At 48.7% G+C, this 20,438-nt stretch overlaps 1 protein-coding gene across 6 annotated transcripts in view; it reads left to right on the forward strand.

Moving 5' to 3' along the window:
* FBLN7 (fibulin 7) overlaps window positions 1-20,438 on the forward strand; it is a 64,954-nt gene that overhangs the window by 18,718 nt on the left and 25,798 nt on the right. For 5 of the 6 annotated variants that reach the window (XR_012422045.1, XM_074011262.1, XM_045368888.3 and 2 more), the window contains exons 2-4: window positions 1,548-1,707; window positions 6,683-6,853; window positions 17,677-17,802. Coding sequence is in view for 5 of the 6 variants with exons in the window: in XM_074011262.1 (XP_073867363.1) it covers window positions 1,548-1,707; window positions 6,683-6,853; window positions 17,677-17,802 (457 nt within the window). In the remaining variant the exon portion in view is untranslated. The remainder of the gene's footprint in view (window positions 1-1,547; window positions 1,708-6,682; window positions 6,854-17,676; window positions 17,803-20,438) is intronic. The other variant, XM_045368887.3, reaches the window with a different exon arrangement.

The following is a 20,438-nucleotide window of genomic DNA, read 5'->3' on the forward strand; positions in this document are numbered from 1 at the left end:
TTATTTTTTGTAGAGACAGGCTCTTAGTCTGTTGCCCAGGGTGGTCTTGAACTCCTGGATGTAAGTGATCCCAAAGTGCCAGGATTACAGGTGTGAGCCACTGCACCCAACCTGTCCTGGTTCTTAAAGGCAATTGAGATTGGAAATATTTAGTTTGGTTTTGTGGTTGTTTTCGAGATAGGGTCTCACTGTTATCCAGGCTGGAGTGCAGTGATGTGATTACAGCTCACTGCAACCTCCCTCCCAGGCTCAGGCAATCCTCCCACCTCAGCCTTCCAAGTAGCTGGCACTACAGGCCTATACCACCGGGCTTGGCTAGTTTTTTTGTTTTTAATTATTTTATTTTATGTATTATTTTGAGACAGAGTCTTGCTCTGTTGCCCAGGCTGGAGTGTAATGTTGCAATCTCGGCTCACTGCAACCTCTGCCTCCCAGGTTCAAGCGATTCTGCTGCCTCAGCCTCCCAAGTACCTGGGATTACAGACACCTGCCACCATGCCCGGCTAATTTTTAAAATATTTTTACTTGAGTCTGAGTTTCACCATGTTGGCCAGGCTGGTTTCGAACTTCTGACCTCACATGATCCGCTCGGCTCAGCCTCCCAAAGTGCTAGGATTACAGGCGTGAACCACCGCACGTGGCTGAATTTTTAAATTTTTTGTAAAGATGAGGTCTCACTATATTGCACAGGTAGGTCTCGAACTTCTGGCCTCAAGCAATCCACCCACCTTGACCACCCAAAGTGCTGGGATTACAGGCATGAGCCACTGCACCCAGCCAGGAAACCTTGAGAATTTTAGCATTAAGTAGAATGCTGGCACCTCAGGAGAGTGGCCATCTGCCATCCAGAAGAAGACCTCACTAGAAACTAACACTGCCGATGCATTGATCTTGGAATTTTAGCCTTCAGAACTAAACAAGCAAACAAAACGTATGATACTGGGTGCTGCTTTAAGTTAGGTAGCCTTTATCATGATAAGCATGATCCTCCATTTTCTGCCTTTCTATGACTTAAAAAAATCATCAGAACTCAACATTGACTTTTATTGAACGTCTCTCTAACTTTAGCCAGTTGTTTTTCCTATTTTCCCTGTTATATGTCTTTAAAGAATAGGAACCACTGGGCATTCCTGTTTTGCCTGTTTTACATGTATTATTGGCCCTTTGCTTTTAGAAATGTCTAAGAGTGACAGAAAGAAAATGTTTGCCAAGGCCCAGGGGTTTCAGAGCATTAACTTAGAGTGAAGAATTAGAGTCTCTCAGAGTGGCAGAGTAGTGATTATAAGGCTCTTCGGGTTCAAATAACTGTTCATCCACCCGGTCATTTAGTCATCCGTCCTGCCTGCATTTTGTTTTTGTCAAGGGGTGAACTGGGGCTACCATACATGTGCTTGGGGCTGTCCAGCGGCAGGTCACTTTCACGTTGCCTTTAGTGAGCCTCAAACGCGGTTTGGACCCTGTGGCTTTGGTGATTTCGGAAGCTCAGACGAGCATGTGAGACTGAGTCAGTCTCAATGGGTGGTGGTGGTGATGTCTTCTCTCCGCAGAACTGTCTCAGCAAACAGCAGCTCCTCTCGGCCATCCGCCAGCTGCAGCAGCTGCTGAAAGGCCAGGAGACACGCTTCGCCGAGGGCATCCGCCACATGAAGAGCCGGCTGGCCGCGCTGCAGAACTCCGTGAGCAGGGTGGCCCCAGATGCCCCTCCAGGTGGGTGTCCACGTCAGCACTGCTGGGGTGGCAGGGCAGCACTCAAGCGCTCGGCTGGAGATGCTGCCAGCCGCAGGCCCCTGCGCCACGCCTCACCCTTCCCCCCTCACCTTCCATCTTCCATCTGTGGCCCCCACTTTGTTTTTTTCTGAGACGGAGTCTTGCTCTGTCGCCCAGGCTGGAGTGCAGCGGCACAATCTCCGCTCACTGCAAGCTCCGCCTCCCGGGTTCACGCCATTCTCTTGCCTCAGCCTCCTGAGTAGCTGGGACTACAGGCGCCCGCCACCATGCCCGGCTAATTTTTTTGTATTTTTAGTAGAGACAGGGTTTCACTGTGTTAGCCAGAATGGTCTTGATCTCTTGACCTCGTGATCCGCCTGCCTCAGCTTCCCAAAGTGCTGGGATTACAGGCGTGAGCCACTGCGCCTGGCCAATCTGTGGCCCATTTTTAACCCTGGTTGGTGGCAGTGGGGGTGGGGTGAGTACATTAGAAAGGCAGCTGCCCTCTTTCTTCTCCCTCAGCCTGTATGTCACCCCTTTTCCTCTTAAGCCTTTTCATTCTGGCCTTAACAACTATCATGTCGTCGTACTGACCAAACTGTTGCGAGGCTCCACTTTTAGATCAAGGCACTGCTTTTTCCTTCCCCATCCACAAGTTGGATCCAGTTTTGGTTTTGTTTTCATTTTTGATTTTACTTTTATATACTTTTTTAGAGCAGTTTTTAAGTTCATAGCAGAGTTGAGTGGAAAGCACCGAGTTCCTCCACACCCTCTGTGCGTGCACACACATGCATCCCCGGCCCGCACCAGTGCGATACACTGGTTCCAGTCCATGAACAAGGTTGGCTCCAGTGCTTCAGGCGTGAAAGTGCACCCTCCAGGGAGTCCCCGTCAGTACCAGGGCGGTTGGGAGGGAAGGGCCGCTGAGGACAAGCTCCACTTGTCTGGTGAGGCTACAGCGGGCACCCCAGATTCCCTCCCATGAGGGCAGGACTCTGACAGACACAGGGGCACTTTTTCCTGCTTGTACCTTAACAGCTGTCACACCGCCAAGGCCCAGAGATGGGCGGCTGGTTTTCCTCCGGTCTCTTAGGGTGCTGGGGGGCAGGGGGCAGCCATCATGTTCATTTGAAGTCAGGAGCTTGTGGAATATCTGACATCATTTACTCACTGCAGACACATTTATCAAGGGCTGTCTTTGTTGAGTGAGTTGAAGTTTCCTGGGGAAGGCGTTGGATTTCGTACCTTCTCGGAGATGATGGTGGCAAATCCAGCTCTCAACGGTACAGAGTCCGTTCCTGTTTTCCTTGGCGCCACAGCTGCAGAAATAACCACCAGCCAAGCCTCACACTTCCCAAGGCACTGTGAGGCCTGAGCCCTCCCTGGGGCTCCACACACCCCAACTCCACGGGGCAGGCAGGGTATCTTTCCTTCCTGCTCCAGATGGGGAAACTGAGGCCAAGCAAGACAAGTAAGCTAACGGTCAGAGGTCCCTGATCTAGTGATTTTTTTTTTTTTCTTGCTCAAGGCTTGACTCCACAAAGCCTTCCTTGTTTTCATGGGGTCAGAGCTGCCTGCGGTCCCTGGGAGTTTCAGTGGAGCCCACAGGGAATGTCATACAATTCCCCTGACCATGTGAGAGGCCCCTGCCCACTAGACAAATGGAAAGGCAGCTATTATTATATTATTCATCCTCCTTCCCAAGATTCAGGGTCTTTCATCTCTGAAATGTACAACATTTTTTAAAGTGGCAAATTCTCTTTTTAAAAAATTGCCATCATGTATCGTATCTCTAAGTGTGTGGGGGACACCGTGATGGGTACTTTATGTGTGCAGAGGCTGATCCTGCAGAGCACAGGCAGCTGTCACGATCCCTTTTCAGGGTGGGGTGGGGGTTTGGCCTGCACCTGGAGGAAAGCCAGACACCTGCCCAGATCAAATGGCACATAGTGGGAAAATTACTTTATCGCTTTTCGAAAGAGAGACAAGGTCTCGCTCCGTCACCCAGGCTGGAGAGCAGTGGAGTGATCCTAGTTCACTACAGCCTCCCAGGCTCAAGTGATCCTCTCACCTCAGCCTCCTAAGTAGCTAGGACTACAGGTGCACACCACTGCACCTGATTGTTAAAATTTTTGTAAAGATGGGGTCTCACTATGTTGCTCAAGCTGGTCTTGAACTCCCTGGCTCAAGTGATCCTCCAGCCTCAGCTTCCCGAAGTGCTGGGATTACAGGCAGGTGCTCTGTGCCAGGCCTCTTTTGCCTTTGTTTGTTTGTTTGTTTGTTTGTAAGGGAATTTGCTGCGAGTCAGGAAGAATAATTTCTAGTTCTGGAGAATTCCTGTTCTTCCGTTCTGGCTTCCATATGAAGTATCTCCCTCCTATTTTCCTAGTTTTTCTTTCCTGGGTGCATCGTCACAACCCATCCGCTTCAGGGCTCTTTCAGAGCAGCCTCAGCGGATTCATGTTCCCACGTTGCTGAGACTGCTTCCCTGTGGATCCCACTCCTTACATGCTAACTTAACCCCGGAAGGCACAGGGAGCTTCACTATGGCTCTGCACGCTCAGTAGGATGTGCTTCTCGTGAACAGAATAAACCAAAGGACACGTTCTCCTCCTGTCACTGCAGAAGGGCCTTCGGCTCCTGTTTGGGATGTGACTACAAATTGATTTTTAATTAATTTGTATCCATTCATCCACGCCATTCACATTTATTGAGCATCTACTAAGTGCCGGATACTGTTCAATCTATTCAGGTATGATGTATTTGTGAGTTGTAGGTAGTTTTCCTTTGTTGAGGTTTTTAGAGATTTTTCATCCCCAAAGAGACCCTACTGTTCTCCCCCAATGCATTTTAAAACCCTTTAACACAATAAAGTACTAGCTTTTTTTTTTTTTTTAATAAAAAACAAACAAACTATAAAGTAATTTATTTCAGAGGCTGAGGCAGCACCCCGGGAGCAGCCAAGTCCTGGGACATGAGCTCTCACTCTCGTCCTTCTCACAAGGTTATTACCACTGGGGACCAACTTGGAGCTTTACTCAAGGAAAGCGATGCAGCAATGGGCAGATAGTCCCCAATCACCAAAGGGCACCGAGCACCCTCGGAGGGTCCGGCACCTCCCTCCTCCCCAGCTCAGGCTGCCATGGCTGCTCCTTGAAGGATCCCAGGTTGTGTCCGGCCCAGGTGGGATTTCAGGCAGAGCTACAGCATCCTGCCAGCTGCCCTCCCAGACAGGGAGGCCCATTACACTCCTTAGTGGCCTCAGGTCCAGGACACCCCTGATCAGTGCATCCTCATGGGGGATGCTCAGTGACTCTGTCACTTGCTTTGACCTGCACAGCTGAAGCAACAGTTCTGTTTTTGTCTGTTTAAAATACGAACATGGCAAATGACACTTGGAATTTACCTGAAATGCATTTTAGAAGTGGCTCTGAATTTCCATCTGAACTGAATCCAAATCCAAGCCATCCTCACATTGGGCATTCGCTCTTCACCCATGCATGATGCTCTGTTGCAAAAAGAAGAGGAACAGGCTAGCTTCACCCCGTCTCTCTCCAGCCACGTCAGTCCTTCGGGAAATCTTCACAGAGCAGCCAGGATTCAAACCATGTCCTTCACGCCCAGCTGCTACCCTGGCCTTAGCTTCCCTCCCCTTCCTCTTGTTTGGGCGCTTCATGGTCAAACCGCAGCAGGTGCTGGGAGTCAGGCTGCTTTGTGCCTGGGCTCAAACCTCCAGTGGCCCGATCTCACACAGAGAACAAGTTGCATGGCCTTTTTGTTTTCTTTCCAATGCCCCGTGTAACTCTGAGCCGTCTTGTTCCTGTTGCCTGACTCATGTCTAACTACTTTCCACCTCGTCCACTCTACTCCAGCCCTGTCGGCTCCTTGACATTCCTCAGACCTGCCAGGCACACCCCCACCTCAGGATGTTTGACCAGCTGTCGTCCCTCCACCCTCCCCAGACATCTGCCTGGCTGTGCCTTCACCTTCAACTCGTTCTGGTGAGGCCTGCCCTGACCACTGTATTGAAAATGATGCCGTGTCTCTGGCATCTCCAACACCATTCCCTGCTTTCATTTTCTACATGGCCCCACACTCCGCCGTTGCTTATTATCTCCCCTGCTAGAAGGTGGGCTTCCTGAGGGTTGGGTTTTGTCTATTTTGTTCACGGATATAGCCCAAGTGCCTACTCTAGTGCCCGGCATATAGTAAAGATGCAATAAATAAGGCTCCATTCATTCATTTGTTCAAGAATGACTTATTGAGCATTCACTGTGTGCCAGGCAATGGGCTGGTGCTGGGGATACACAGGAACATAGACCAGATGCATTCTGATGGAGAGGACTGACAACACATCTAGAAAGAAACAAGTCAATAAGAAAATGTGGATGGTTACAAATACTGAGAAGAGAGCAGAGTGAGCGCCTGGGGAAGAGTGTCTGGGGAGGTCTGGGTTAGACACGGTGGCCAGGGAACACACGGGGAGGTGGTGGCATATGGGTGGAGACCTGGAGAGTGAGAAGGACCCAGTTGTGGAAGCTCTGAGGAAAGAACATTCCAGGCAGAGAGAAGAGCAAAATCCCAGGCCTGGAGCTGGGGCTGAGCCTGGCCTGTTCAGGAGACCTAAAGAAACCCAGTGGGGTTGGAGCTCCAGAAAATCAGAGTGAGTAGGTGGCAGTGATGAGGCGGATCCTTGCAGGGCGGGCTTCCCATGCTTCCAGGCCTTGCACACAGCACTTAGTGTCTCTGAGCCCCAGTCTCGTCACCTTTTGCTAAGCAGCCATCGTACCACCCATCCCCAAGAGAGCTTTGAGGACTTGATGAGACGCAGCATGCAGAATGACCAGCACGGTGCACAGTCTGCAGCAGGCATGCAACAGAGGGCACTTCAAGATGGGAAGTCCTGTAACTCAGTAATGTCTAAGGGCTGTGGTCCAGGACGAGGAGCGCGTAATCCTTCCATCTCTCCTTACAGTTTCCTGCCCGGCTCTGAACGCCCCCGCAGATGGCAGAAAGTTTGGAAGCAAGTACTTAGTGGATCATGAAGTCCATTTTGCCTGCAACCCTGGGTTCCGGCTGGTCGGGCCCAGCAGCGTGGTGTGTCTTCCCAATGGCACCTGGACAGGGGAGCAGCCCCGCTGTAGAGGTACCGTCTCTCCTTCCCATCCCACTGCGCTGGACCCATCACAGCATAGCAAGGGTTTGCTTCATAGAAAGGGCCATTGCTTGGAATATTTTCTGCTTGGTTCTTTAATCATTCCTCAACCACAGAACAGCAGCCAATGTGCCCGATCACTCACCTCCATGCCGGGTTGGCGCTGGTATCTATCCGTAGGAGCTCACTATATCTTCATAATAATTTAGTCTTGTTTGGCATATGGCGAAACTGAGGCACACAGGGGTTAAAGAACTTGCCCAAGGTTACACAGCTGGGGGTGGGGGGCACTATTAAGATGCTTCACACTTGGACACTCTGACCCCAGAGTCTGCGCTCCTTCGCACCACTCTCTGCTTTGGACACCAGTGACTGGTTCTTATCAATGTGAGGGCAAGAAGCTGCCCATGGGTTGGGGAAGGGACCAGAGGAAGACACTGCAGGACGATGCTCCTGTGGCTGCTCCGTTCTGGGCCTGCAGTCTGTCTGTGAGGCTGCTGGTATCCTCTGGAGCTGAGGGCACTCCTCAGGTGTGCTTTCTGTCTGCACCGGGACTTGGTATCAACAGGCTCCAGGAGAGTCCACTGTGAGGGGGAGGCATGAAAAAGCTTCTGTCCGTGCTAGGTCTAAAAACAGCACTTTTCTGATATAGAGGAAAATCAGCCTTGGCACAAAACATCTGTTGGCTTTTCAAAAACCCATGGTCAAAAAAATCTTGGCCACCAGTCACCAGTCATTTTCAGAGCAAGGTTCGTGGGACATCTGCTGAGGCAGAATGTCCAGGGTTCTAGCCAAAGAGTTGAAGGAGCAACACGGACATTATATAAACAAGAGGATTGCGAAGAGCAGAGTAGAGAGAGGACTTTTTTGTTTTTGTTTTTGTTTGAGACGGAGTCTCGCTCTGTTGCTCAGGGTGGAGGGCAGTGGCGTAATCTCAGCTCACTGCAACCTCCGCCTCCCAGGTTCCAGCGATTCTCCTGCCTCAGCCTTCTGAGTAGCTGGGACTACAGGTGCCCACCACCACGTTCAGCTAACTTTTGTATTTTTCGTAGAAAAGGGATTTCACCATGTTGGCCAGGCTGGTCTCGAACTCCTGGCCTCAAGTGATCCGCCCGCCTCGGCCTCCCAAAGTGCTGGGATTACAGGTGTGATCCACCGCACTTGGCCAAGAGAGGACTTTGGATGCTTAAATTACTTGAAAATACAGAAGGACTCCAGAAAGCATGCCATCCCTAAAGATGAGGAAGGATTGCCATGAGCAGCTCAGGGCAACCAGAACCACATTTACAATTTAGGCTTCTCTTTCCTGACCTCTGGAAAGAGTGATGATGGTTCAAAGGTTGATGACCAGCTCTCAGACCCACCTAGGAACCAGCCAGGAAATACAAGTCATGTAACATGCAAACAAAACAGCGGAAATGCCAATATCTGGTATTTACTTACTTGACTCTGAAAGATCTCAAGCCAGGTTAAGCACCTCCTGGGTGATAAGCCATGGAAGGGGAGGTGGGTACACACAGATATTTCATTTTTATTGCTTTGGGTGTCAGTATTTTTAACTTACAGATTGAGTTACACATCCCGGTTGGTTTCCTTTTCGGTCTCCTCAGCACTTTCGGGACCCATCTGCATTGCCACGTGCAGTCTGCTCCAGTGCTTCTGATAGCTGTCTCATCCTCTCTGGGGTGCATCGTCCTCTCTGGGGTGCACCCCTGCATCTGATCTGTCCACCCCCTGCCATGGACACCTGATTGCAGTCAACTCCTGGCCACCACAAACAATGCCGACAAGGTCTTCTTATCCCCCGATACTGTCTCTGGGTTGTGTATCTGTGGCTGGAGGGGCCTACTGGCTTCAGGCTCGCTTTGAACTGAGCACTGCCTGCCGCCGGCAGAAGGGCTGCACCTGCCCACGTGCCCCCAAGCGGTGCTGCAAGTGAAAGCACATCTTACTTATGTGTGTGCTGTTTTTTCTTGCTTGCTCAGGTATTATCCAAATATTCTGTCCTCAATGGCGACATACCACAATGCACATCATGTGATTAAAACCAAAAGATGAGTTCGTCAGAGAAGATAGCAGAAAGGCCTTTTTAGGCAGATACATGCAAAACACTGGAGGCCCAGGAACATAGTCTTAAGAAGTGACTCAAGCAAAGGAACACGTAGTTACTTGACAAAGGTGGAGACCCAAAGCCCTCCCCACAGTCCATCTCCATCCTAGCGACTGGCCAAGAATACCTTCCTAGAGGCTCCTGGGGGTGTCCGCCAGCTTCCTTCTTGACCTTGGGTGCTTAGTTATGCCTCTGCACCTCCCTCGCTGCAGCAGGACCCCCTCAATGGAAAAGAGGGTTCTGCCGCGTCGTGACTTGTACCGTGATCTCAAACATTCAAGTGCTCCTGAGTCACCCAGGAAGCTCATAAAAGACAGATTCTGAGGTCTCAAAAGACCTACCAAGTCAGGACCTTTCTAGATGAGACCCAAGACATCTGCATTTTTCATATGTTCCCTAAGTAATACTGCTGTTAACAGTACCACTTGATTTGTTCTTGCAAATGCCAGAAGCAGAAAATATATTGAAAATGTTGAAGTGCTGATGCATTTTGGGCCCAAATCAGTCAGGATGACTGCCAGCCACAGGCAGAACAGTAGACTGTGCGTGTGTCATCTCTGTCCGGGGAAGACACCTGTTATGCTCACTGCTACTTGCCCTGATGTTTTGGGAAGGCCAACCCAACTCTTACAAAGATCAGAGCCCCCAGCCCTGCTGGGCAGATTTCCCTTTCTTGAGATGTAGAGGGCAGACTTTGCCGGGAGGACCACGGTGCAGGGCAGACGGTCCCACTTGCCAGGCGGCCAGCAAGCCTACTGACCTTTCCCATGGTCCTGAGTCTTGCCCTTGGATGTACCAGCCCATTCCGGATGCACCTTGTGCTTGTCTCTTATCTCCCCATAGCCTCCTGCATAGCTGTTTTTCCTTCTTCCCTGACCTCCACACCAAAGAGCTGCGTGGTGCAGCCCAGCTTGGGGATGTCTACTCGGGCGGCATGTGCTATCGAAAACTTGGGAAGGACTGACCCAGGGAACAAGGTGGTGGCCTGTCCAGGATGAGATCTTAGATGGAGATTTTTCTTCTCCTGAAGCATAGATGGGGCCTGGGCATTGAACCCATGGTGGTGATTGGACAAAAATACTCATGTGTTGCAATCAAGCTGCTCCAGCAGCTACTGGCCACGGCCCCTCTAAGTGAGTAGACGGTGCCTGTGCCGACACTTCTGTTCTCAGTAGGAATTGATGTGATTCATGGATGTTGTCTCCAGCAAGAGCCTCAAAGCGGTGCCAGCCAAACCTGCCAGGAGGGAGAAATAGTGCTCCGGACTGCTGTTTGATGACCAATTGTGACAGTATTAAGGGTGTGGACGGGACACAGGCTGGAACTCAACAGTCTAGTGACCAAACCTAGAAACTTACCAGCAACCACTGAGCACACCCACTGCATGTTCCAAACCACTGGTCGTGTGGTCGCCATGTGTTATGACCACAGTGGGGGCATAATCTTCTTAATTACAGAGAATTCGTTTCAATGCCCAAAATATCAGTGCCAGTGACAAATTTGGCAGTGCTGTCATAATTGTCCCTCACTCCAACCCTCGTCAGCTGCTTGGAAAGACAGTGATGAACCCAACTTGGCAGGGAAGGAAATTATACACAATCACGCCATTAAAAAACAGCAGGCAGGCCAGGAGCGGTGGCTCACACCTGTAATCCCAGCACTCTGTGAGGCCAAGGCGGCAGATCACCTGAGGTCAGGAGTTCAAGACCAGCCTGGCCAACATGGCGAAACCCCATCTCTACTAAAAAATACAAAAATTAGCTAGGCATGGTGGTGGGCACCTGTAATCCCAGCTACTCGGGAGGCTGAGGCAGGAGAATTGCTTGAACCCGGGAGGCAGAAGTTGCAGTGAGCCGAAATCACACCACTGCACTCCAGCCTGGGCGACACAGCAAGACTCCGTCTCGGGAGAAAAAAAAAACAGCAGGCAGAGGTGGACTCCAGAACTCCAAAGTGGAAAACAGCCACTTGGCTTTCTCCATTTCTCCATTATTTTCATTGTTTCCTCCTTCTTTCTCTGAAGGCCATGTTTTTAAGATGTAAAGCTTTCTGAATTGGGAATCACAGCTGAAGATCTTGTGCCTTTGACAATGTGGGTAACCAAAGAAACAAATTTAAGAGATATAAATACCGTTGTCACTTATCATCATGCTGGTGAAAAGGAATCTTTGTCAGTCGTCCCCATCCTTTATTTTTAACCTTCATTATTTTATTCAACCAATTTGTACTGAGAACCAGCCATGCACAAAGCACTGTGCCAGATGCCAGGGACTCAATGCCGAATCCCACAGACACCACCCCAGCCTCTGGGGTGCACAGGCTAAGAGGAGGCAAAGCAAAGCAGGTAGCCACACACCAAGGGAAGCGAGCTGACATTTGTGGTGAGGGCCACATATGACCTAACAAGGGACAGAGTCAACAGCATGGGGCAAGGAGCAGTTGAGGTCCTCTGAGCAGGGGACAATGACACTGAGATGAAAGGAGGAACGGGATCTAGCCAGGCAAAGAGCAGGTAGTTGGGCAGCACAGGGCAGACACTGTTTTAAGAAAAGGAAGGAGGGACCAGGCGCGGTGGCTCACACCTGTAATCCCAGCACTTTGGGAGGCTGAAGAGGGTGGATCACATGAGGTCAGGGGTTTGAGACCAGCCTGGCCAACATGGTGAAACCCATCTCTACTAAAAATACAAAAAGTTATCTGGGCTTGGTGGCGGGCACCTGTAATCTCAGCTACTCAGGAGGCTGAAGCAGGAGAATCGCTTGAACCTGGGAGGCGGAGATTGCGGCGAGCTGAGATTGCGCCATTGCACTCCAGCCTGGGTGACAAGAGCAAAACTCCATCTCAAAAAAACAAAAAACAAAAAACAAATAAAAAAAACAATAAAGAAAAGAAAAGAAAAGGTGACTGGATCAGCTGAGGTCAGGAGTTTGAGACCAGCCTGGCCAACTTGGCAAAACCTCATCTGTACTAAAAATACAAAAATTAGCCGGGTGTGGTGGCATGTGCCTGTAATCCCAGCTACTCTGGAGGCTGAGCCGGGAGAATCACTTGAACCCCAGGGGGCAGAGAATGCAGTGAGTCGAGATCATGCCACTGCACTCCAGCCTGGGTGAGAGAGTGAGACCCTGTCTCAAAAGTAAAAAAAAAAAAAAAAAAAAGGAAAGAAAAGGAAGGAGCATGAGCAAAGACCCCCAGGGAAGGGAAGAATTTGGCACATTTGAGGAAATGAAAAACCAAATTATAGAACCTTGTTGCTGGAGATTATATGAGCTGAGAGTGAGCCAGGCGAGGTGGAGAGACGTGCGGGCCAGCACTGTAGTCATGGGCGGTGCAGGTGATGGGATTTTAGTTCTAAGCCAAATAAACAGGGTTAAGACAAGTGTCACTGCTGCATAGAGAATGCATTAGGAGATGACAAGAATGGAAGCTGGGAAGACACATAGGTGGCTATTGTAGAAGTCCAGGAGAGAGGTTGTGGCAGTGGAGATTCTAGGTATTTTTAGAGACAGAACTGATGGAATTTGCTGCTGTGAGCCAGGAGGAGAAATCAAGGTTCCCAGACTCAGGCTTGGATGACGGCATGCAGGGTATCATTTACAGAGATAATGAAGACTGAGTGATGGATGTGGTTTGTTTTTAAGCAACTCGTGTGTGGGTCATTGATCAGAATTCCATTTTGGACATACTAAGTTAAAATGGCTGTGCGACAGACACCCTAGTGGATATCCATTCATTCCACCCTAGATGGGTAGACATCGTCTGGAGCTCAAGGCAGCAGAAGGGTTGGAGATACCCAGTTGGGAATTATTAGCATAAGATAGTACTGAAATCCCATGGGCAGTGGTAGGAGGACCTGCAAGGAGAGGGTGGAGACAGAAATGTGACTCAGGCAGAGATCTGCAGGGCACCGAGAAGCCAAATGGAGAAGGAGGAGGGCGAAAGGAGACACGAAGGGCCCGGAGAGGCAGACTTCGGGGAGGCTGTGGAAAGCAGGGCCAGTGGCACTGGATGGAGTGTTTGGAAGGGCATTTTGCAGTGAGAAGGGAGCAGAGCTTCAGTCCATCTCTTCTTCTGTATCATGAGGCCTTTCCCGAGACCTTTAAAAAAAGGATTTGGGTAGAAAGAGCTGCCTTTTAAATATATAGTAGCCACTCAATAAATAGTTACCGAGTAACTGACTGGCTGGATGATTTACTAAATGATTAAATGAATGAAAAAAGATGAATTTCCTTCTAGTCTTTTATCTAAGCACATACATCCAAGTCGCACATATTTAGTATCATCTGTGTATAGATATTAACATGAGCAATTCTCCATTACCTCTTCATATTAACGTGAGCAACTCTCCATTACCTCTTCTTTCTAAACCTAACTCTTTATGATTAGGAAACACTTCCTCGTAAGGGCTATTCTAGGCCTTATTGAATGACCTCTCTATTGTTTCCAGGTTTTCTTTTTTTTTTTTTCCTGAGATGGAGGCTCGCTCTGTCGCCCAGGCTGGAGTGCAGTCGCCAGATCTCAGCTCACTGCAAGCTCCACCTCCTGGGTTTACACCATTCTCCTTGCCTCAGCCTCCCAAGTAGCTGGGACTACATTAGCTGGGACTACAGGTGCCTGCCACCTCGTCCGGCTAGTTTTTTGCATTTTTTAGTAGCGACAGGGTTTCACCGTGTTAGCCAGGATGGTCTTGATCTCCTGACCTCGTGATCCGCCCGTCTCAGCCTCCCAAAGTGCTGGGATTACAGGCTTGAGCCACCACGCCCGGCCATTTCCAGGTTTTCATAATTACAAATAATGCCAAGTTAAGCATCTTAAAATATTTTTACACTATGGAAAGCTTCAAACACACCAAACTACAGAGAATAGTAGAATGAACTTATGTACCTAAAATCCAGTGATTAACACAGCAAATTCCTTAATATCATCAATATCTAATTAGAGTAAAAATTCCCCCAATTGTCTCACACTTGTTAACACTTTCTTTGAATCAGGGTCCAAATCAGTTTTATAACTTAGAATTGGTTGATAACATTTCTTGTGCCTCAGCGAGTGTCACTGACATCCTCATTCTGATGTCTGTCTAGTTGGAGCAATTTCCTGAGTTTTCCCACTTTCAAAGTGTGCAGCTTTTTTACTGGTTGTTAGTTTCATTGGACATAAAACACCTATCTCACATTTTTCTATTCTTGTGTATCTTAAATATGTCACTCTGTGTCGTCTGTTTTAAACTGAGGCTGTTGTGCTATTATATTGGTCTTTTTGCCTGAACACCCCCAAAATATTTATTTTTTTCTTTAAAATTCAGTCATTTGATTAGGATCTGCCTCAGTGCCAGTCTTTCTGGGTCAGTTTTCTCAGGTATAGAATTCACTTTTTCTTTTTCTTTTTTTTTTGAGGCGGAGTCTCACTCTGTCGCCCAGGCTGGAGTGCAGTGGCACCATCTTGGCTCGTGCAACCTCTGCCTCCTGGGTTCAAGCGATTCTCCTGCCTCAGCCTCCCATCTGGCTGGGACTACAGGTGCCCACCACCATGCCTGGCTAATTTTTTGTATTTTTAGTAGAGATGAGGTTTTGCCATGCTGGCCAGGCTGGTCTTGAACTCCTGAGCTCAAGTGATCCACCCGCCTCAACCTCCCAAAATGCTGGGATTACAGGTGTGAGCCACCGCACCTGGTCCTAAGTTCATCTTTTCAATAGGAAGTTTCAGTTGCTGGAACAGCCTGCCCCCATAGGAACCTCCAAAATTTTCCAGGGCAAAGTCTTAACATTAAGGAGACTTTAAGGGGAGGAGACTCCAAACTGGGCGCAACAAGGAAAATAGGTGCAAATGAAAGAGATGGTCGTCCAGACAAAAGTGTGAAGGAGGCAAAGCCGAGAGAGTGTGAGGCCCTGTGTTTGCTCACATTGGAAAAACAACAGAAGTGAGAATTTCAGAGTCATGAAGTTAGCAAAACTATATGCGAAAACTTATTTCACTTAATTATGAGTAATGGAAAGGATTCTTGACAAATCCCATCGAAGCTATTATAAGAAAAAAGAGTAAAATTTCTATAGGCAATAAAGAAATGCCGGAAAGGCATTCCCATAAAACAGATAAAAACTATAACCTAGAGTATCACAGGCAAAAGAAATGTTTAAAGGGTAAAAGCAAGGAAAGAACAGTTTAGATAAAAATGACAAAACACTAAAAAATGAGGTGACTGGAAAAATGGAAGACTGGAAATGAGTTGACAGAACCCAGGAAGGAATTAGAAATAAAAGAAAAAAGTCAGGAAGGAATTAGAAATAAAAGCAAAAAGTTCGGTCACGCATATAAGATCCTTAGCTAGGCTTCGTGAAAACAGTAAGTGCTCACGAAACAGCAGATGAAAGCAGGATTATCATCTGGGCTGTGGCTTGCCAGCCCCTGCCATGCACTTGACTGAACGCCACAGCCTGGGACACACATGGGTGTGATGACAACTGTACTTCAATCAGGACACAGAGGGGGTGCCAGGCTGGCCATCAGGCCATTGGATGCCTCTGACTGCATATCAAGAGATAAAGACAGTCTGAATGCAGCCTGTCTAGAAATGAATATGCTGGGCGGATCCAGAGAGGCAGACAGAGTGCACGGTCCTGGGACACCTGTGCGTTTCTCTGCTGCGCCGATGATCCCCAACCCCCATCCACACGGTTCAGGTACAGGTCAGGCTCAGTGCCTTCTTCTGGCGGGCAGCAAAGGAGAGACCACAGCACTGGCCCTACTGGGGCCAAGCTACAAGATACTGGTGGTCACATTTTCTGGCTCTCTGCCCACAACTTCACGGCCTCGTGATCTGCCCACTTCCAGACTATGTTGGTGGGCAACGATGGAGCTGGACAATGGAAAGAAACAGCAACCCCGAGCTCTAAGCAACCCCAAGCATTTGTGTACAGTCATTTCAGACACATTCCTGGAAACCGGTCATCTGCAAACAGGCTGTACGAGGGACAGTGCAACCAGGCTGAGGTTACTGAGAAACAAATGGCTCCTTCTGTAGGGATGAGCGGCATTCCGGCAGTCTGTCTTTTTGCAACAAATAGAAACTGTGTGAGAGTCTAATGACATCCCAAACTCCAGGAGGCTTAAGGGAAGCCTAAGTCCCTCCCATTCCACCCAAAACAAGTCTGTCGTTCTCATTAGGAGCCAAGCACCTGTTTCTTCCTCTTGATAGACACGCAGGAAAGGCTGCGTTTATGCCAACAAGGAAGTGTTTTCCGTTGTCTTTCCGAAGATGATATGGTCAAGTCAGTGAACTGACAAGCCTCTCTCTGATGGCAATGGCCTATTTCTGTGCACTAAAACTGGGCTTAGGGAATTCATAACAAGCACATGTGGCCTATGGGGTTTTGTTTGTTTGGTTGGTTGGTTTGTCTTGTGTTTTTGAGACGGAGTCTCATTCTGTCACCCAGGCTGGAGTGCAGTGGCGCGAACTCGGTTCACTGCAACCTCTGCTTCCCAGGTTCAAGCGATTCTCCTGCCTCAGCCTCCCAAGTAGCTGGGATTACAGGCACCCACTACCATGCCCAGCTAACATGTGGCCTCTGGGTTTTAAAAGAATCATTTTTTTTTTCTAATTAAAAAATGTATACATGATTATTATGGGAAAAGGAAAGAATATAAAAAATCATAAAAAAGCAAAGAAAAATCGCCTGTAAGCCGACCACTCAGAGAAGAAAAGTCTTTTGAGCTTTTTAAAATAACAGTCTCTCTCTCCAAAGACCTTTTCCACAGAAATGTTGTGTAGATGAGCAAGGAACATCTCCCTTTACCAATGTTAAAGAAATGTCAAAAAACCTCTTACCTGGTCAAGCACAGTAGGGCTTCTGGATGGGAATTTGGAGAACTCGTTTTCCCCAACCCTGGACATTCCAGTGGGCCATCCCTCCCCTTTATAACTGCATTGAATTTTGTTCCTGTTTAAAAGTGTTTCTCGGCCGGGCGCGGTGGCTCAAGCCTGTAATCCCAGCACTTTGGGAGGCCGAGGCGGGTGGATCACGAGGTCAGGAGATCGAGACTATCCTGGCTAACACGGTGAAACCCCGTCTCTACTAAAAATACAAAAAAAATTAGCCGGGCGTGGTAGCGGGCGCCTGTAGTCCCAGCTACTTGGGAGGCTGAGTCGGGAGAATGGCGTGAACCCAGGGGGCGGAGCTTGCAGTGAGCCGAGATCGCGCCACTGCACTCCAGCCTGGGAGACACAGCGAGACTCCGTCTCAAAAAAAAAAAAAAAAAAAAAAAAAGTGTTTCTCCCAGGTGCTGGCTGATGGAGCAAAGGGTTCGTGGGTTGCAGGGCCTGACTCAAAGGCAATGCGGGCAGATGCCACCTCTGTCTGGCTACAGCTGTCTACACCGCACCTTTGCGAATTAGAAAATAGTGCCTGTGGGTGGAGTATGGCCAGGTCATAGGCCAGCTCCTGCACGCAGAGCCCCCGGTGGGCAATGTGTGCCTGGGTGCAGGGCCTGCTGAATGGAGATGCAACAAGGCTGCATATCAGCCCCATCGGCCCCTTGGCAGCTCTTGCAGGTGCAGAGGGCGGAAAGAGTGGGTGGGGTCAGGTAGAAAGTGGGAGTTATCCTACAATGTAAAGGAAGTTACCCCTTCATCGGTTTTTTTTTAATTTGTATTTGTTTTAGACCTAGAACTCACATCCTTGTATTTGAAAATTATTTATCTTCCTAGATATCAGTGAATGCTCCAGCCAGCCTTGTCAAAATGGTGGTACGTGTGTAGAAGGAGTCAACCAGTACAGATGCATTTGTCCTCCAGGAAGGACCGGGAACCGCTGTCAGCATCAGGCCCAGACTGGTACGTAGCCACCGTGGGGTTCGGTGAGGACATCCTGCTGTGGGGAGAGGAGGACCCTAGGCATAGGTCACCGAATGCGGACATGTAGGGAGCTCGGTCCCCCTCTCAAAGATAGAGCTTTTCCTCTCTGTTTCACATCCATCGATCCCTCTGGTTTTCTAAGGTGGTCACTTGACAGAGCTTAGCTCTTTGATGCAACCAGAGTTCTGATCCTTCTTATAGTAGAAAACACGAGTGCAAGAACTGACTCCCAACCTAAAAATCCCCTAGATTGGGAATGTGGCCCAAGAAGTTTCATTGTTGCCACCTTTGCTTGGTCACGTTTCTTCTGCCAGCAGAACCACTTTTTCTTTCCAGTGTTCCCATCACATCCTGCAAAATTAGCAGCTATTGATGCAGGTCCAAGTATTTTGAGAGCTGGATAACTATACATTTGACTGGTTTTGAGATTATTATTCACATCTTGAGTCTCAACCTATCTTGACCCAGAAGGTCTACGAAGTCACGTGGTGCTAGGTTTTGCATATGGCAAGAAAATCCAATGATAAGGAATCTGCGGAGGATGGACAGGGGTTCCCGCACCATGCTGCAACCAAGATCTCATTCAGCCCCAAAGATGTCCTATTCCTTCGCCAGAAAATCTGGTGTGTGATGTCTGTTTGTCTTTATTTCTGTATGAAATATCTGTGGGGGGAAGGGACATTGGGGCCAGTGCAGTGTCCAGTGGACAAGAGCTTTATCAATACTTGTGATCCTGGCACTGGACCCAGCCCAAGGTCAGGTTTAAATAGTGTGCCAAGAGATTTGCTGCTTCATGTGCCTTGATTCAGTTCAGCTGAGTCAGCTGGCTGGGCGCTTTCTCAGAATGAGGCTGTTCCCCCGAGCTCAGTGGCCCCTTATAGCTCCTGTCCCTGGGACTGCTTTCTATGGAAACTGAGGTCAGAGACAGGGCCTCCTTGGATACCTCACGGCCCCTCCCCTTGTTTACAAACAAGAGGGAAAAAGAAATAGGTTCCCTTTCACCCTAAATATGCCAGTCCTGGTCACTGAATGTTCGAAACCCCACTCTTTAGGGTTTCCTCCCACTGTGGGATTTTTTTTTTTTTTTCTTTGAGATGGAGTCTTACTCTGTTGCCCAGGCTGGAATGCAGTAGCACCATCTCAGCTCACTGCAACCTCCGCCTCCTGGGTTCAAGTGATTCTCCTGCCTCAGCCTTCCGAGTAGCTGGGATTACAGGTGTCTGCCACTACTCCTGGCTAATTTTTGTATTTTCAGTAGAGATGGTGTTTCACCATGTTGGCCAGGCTGGTCTCGAACTCTTGACTTCAAGTGATCTGCCTGCCTTGCCCTTCCAAAGTGCTGGGATTACAGGCGTGAGCCACCATGCCCGCCCAAGCGTCTTTAGACAATTGTTGCTCGGGTCCAGGGGGGCCTGTTATAAAGTGTCCCCATGACCAGAATCTTCCCCAGGAATGGGAAGGAGGGGAAGCAAGCAGGCACATCCAAAGCCAGCTCCTATCCTCATAGTCTCCATGAACAGCCATCACACACCTAGGCTCTTGCTCACCTTGTCCCCTAGCCTGACACCTTCCTTCCCATCAGCTGGCCCATGCCTTTCAGCATCCCTCCAGTTCCTTTTTTAAAAATCCATTCATCCTATTTTTTATTATGATAAAATATATATAACATAACATTTACCAGTTTAATCATTTTTAACTGTACAGCTCAGTGGCATTAATCACATTCACATTGTCATGCAACCATCACCACCATCCAGCTCCGGAATTATTTTTGTCTTGTAAAACTGAGCTTCTGTACCCGTGATGGGACAACTCCCCATTGCCCTCCCCATAGCCCCTGGTAATCACCATTCATTCTTCTTTCTGTCTCTGTGAGTCTGACTGCTCGAGGGACCTCATCTAAGTAGAATCATGCAGGATTTGTCCACTTGTGTTTTATTCCCACCAATCCTTGAAAAACTTTCAGAAAAAATAACACTTTTTCCTGATTAGAAATATAATCTGGCCAAGCAAGATGACTCATTCCTGTAATCCCAGCACTTTGGGAGGCTGAGGTGGGTGAATCATTTGAGGTTAGGAGTTTGAGACCAGCCTGGTCAATGTGGTGAAACCCCGTCTCTACTTGAAAAAAAAAAAAAAAAAAAAAAAAAAGCAGGCTGTGGTGACACGCGCCTGTAATCCCAGCTACTCAAAGGCCGAGGCAGGAGAATCGCTTGAACCCGGGAGACAGAGGTTGCAGTGAGCTGAGATTGTGCCGCTGCACTCCAGGTTGGGTGACACAGCCAGACTGAAGGAAGGAAGGAAGGAAGGAAGGAAGGAAGGAAGGAAGAAGGAAGGAAGGAAGGAAGAAGGAAGGAGGGAGGGAGGGAGGGAGGGAAGGAAGGAAGGAAGGAAGGAAGGAAGGAAGGAAGGAAGGAAGGAAGGAAGGAGGAAGAAAGGAAGAGGGAGGGAGGGAAGGAAGGAAGGAAGGAAGGAGAAATTTATGTTCTTGGTAAAAATAAAAAATGTGAACACTTTAGAAAAGTAGAAGAAATACAAAAAAGAAAAGAAAAGAAAACAAACAAAACCAGGAACAAAAAATAGTGGTCCATGAACAGACCAATAACAAGTTCTGA

The sequence above is a fragment of the Macaca fascicularis genome, chromosome 13 (assembly GCF_037993035.2).
Source record: "Macaca fascicularis isolate 582-1 chromosome 13, T2T-MFA8v1.1".
In the NCBI taxonomy this organism is placed as follows: domain Eukaryota; kingdom Metazoa; phylum Chordata; class Mammalia; order Primates; family Cercopithecidae; genus Macaca; species Macaca fascicularis.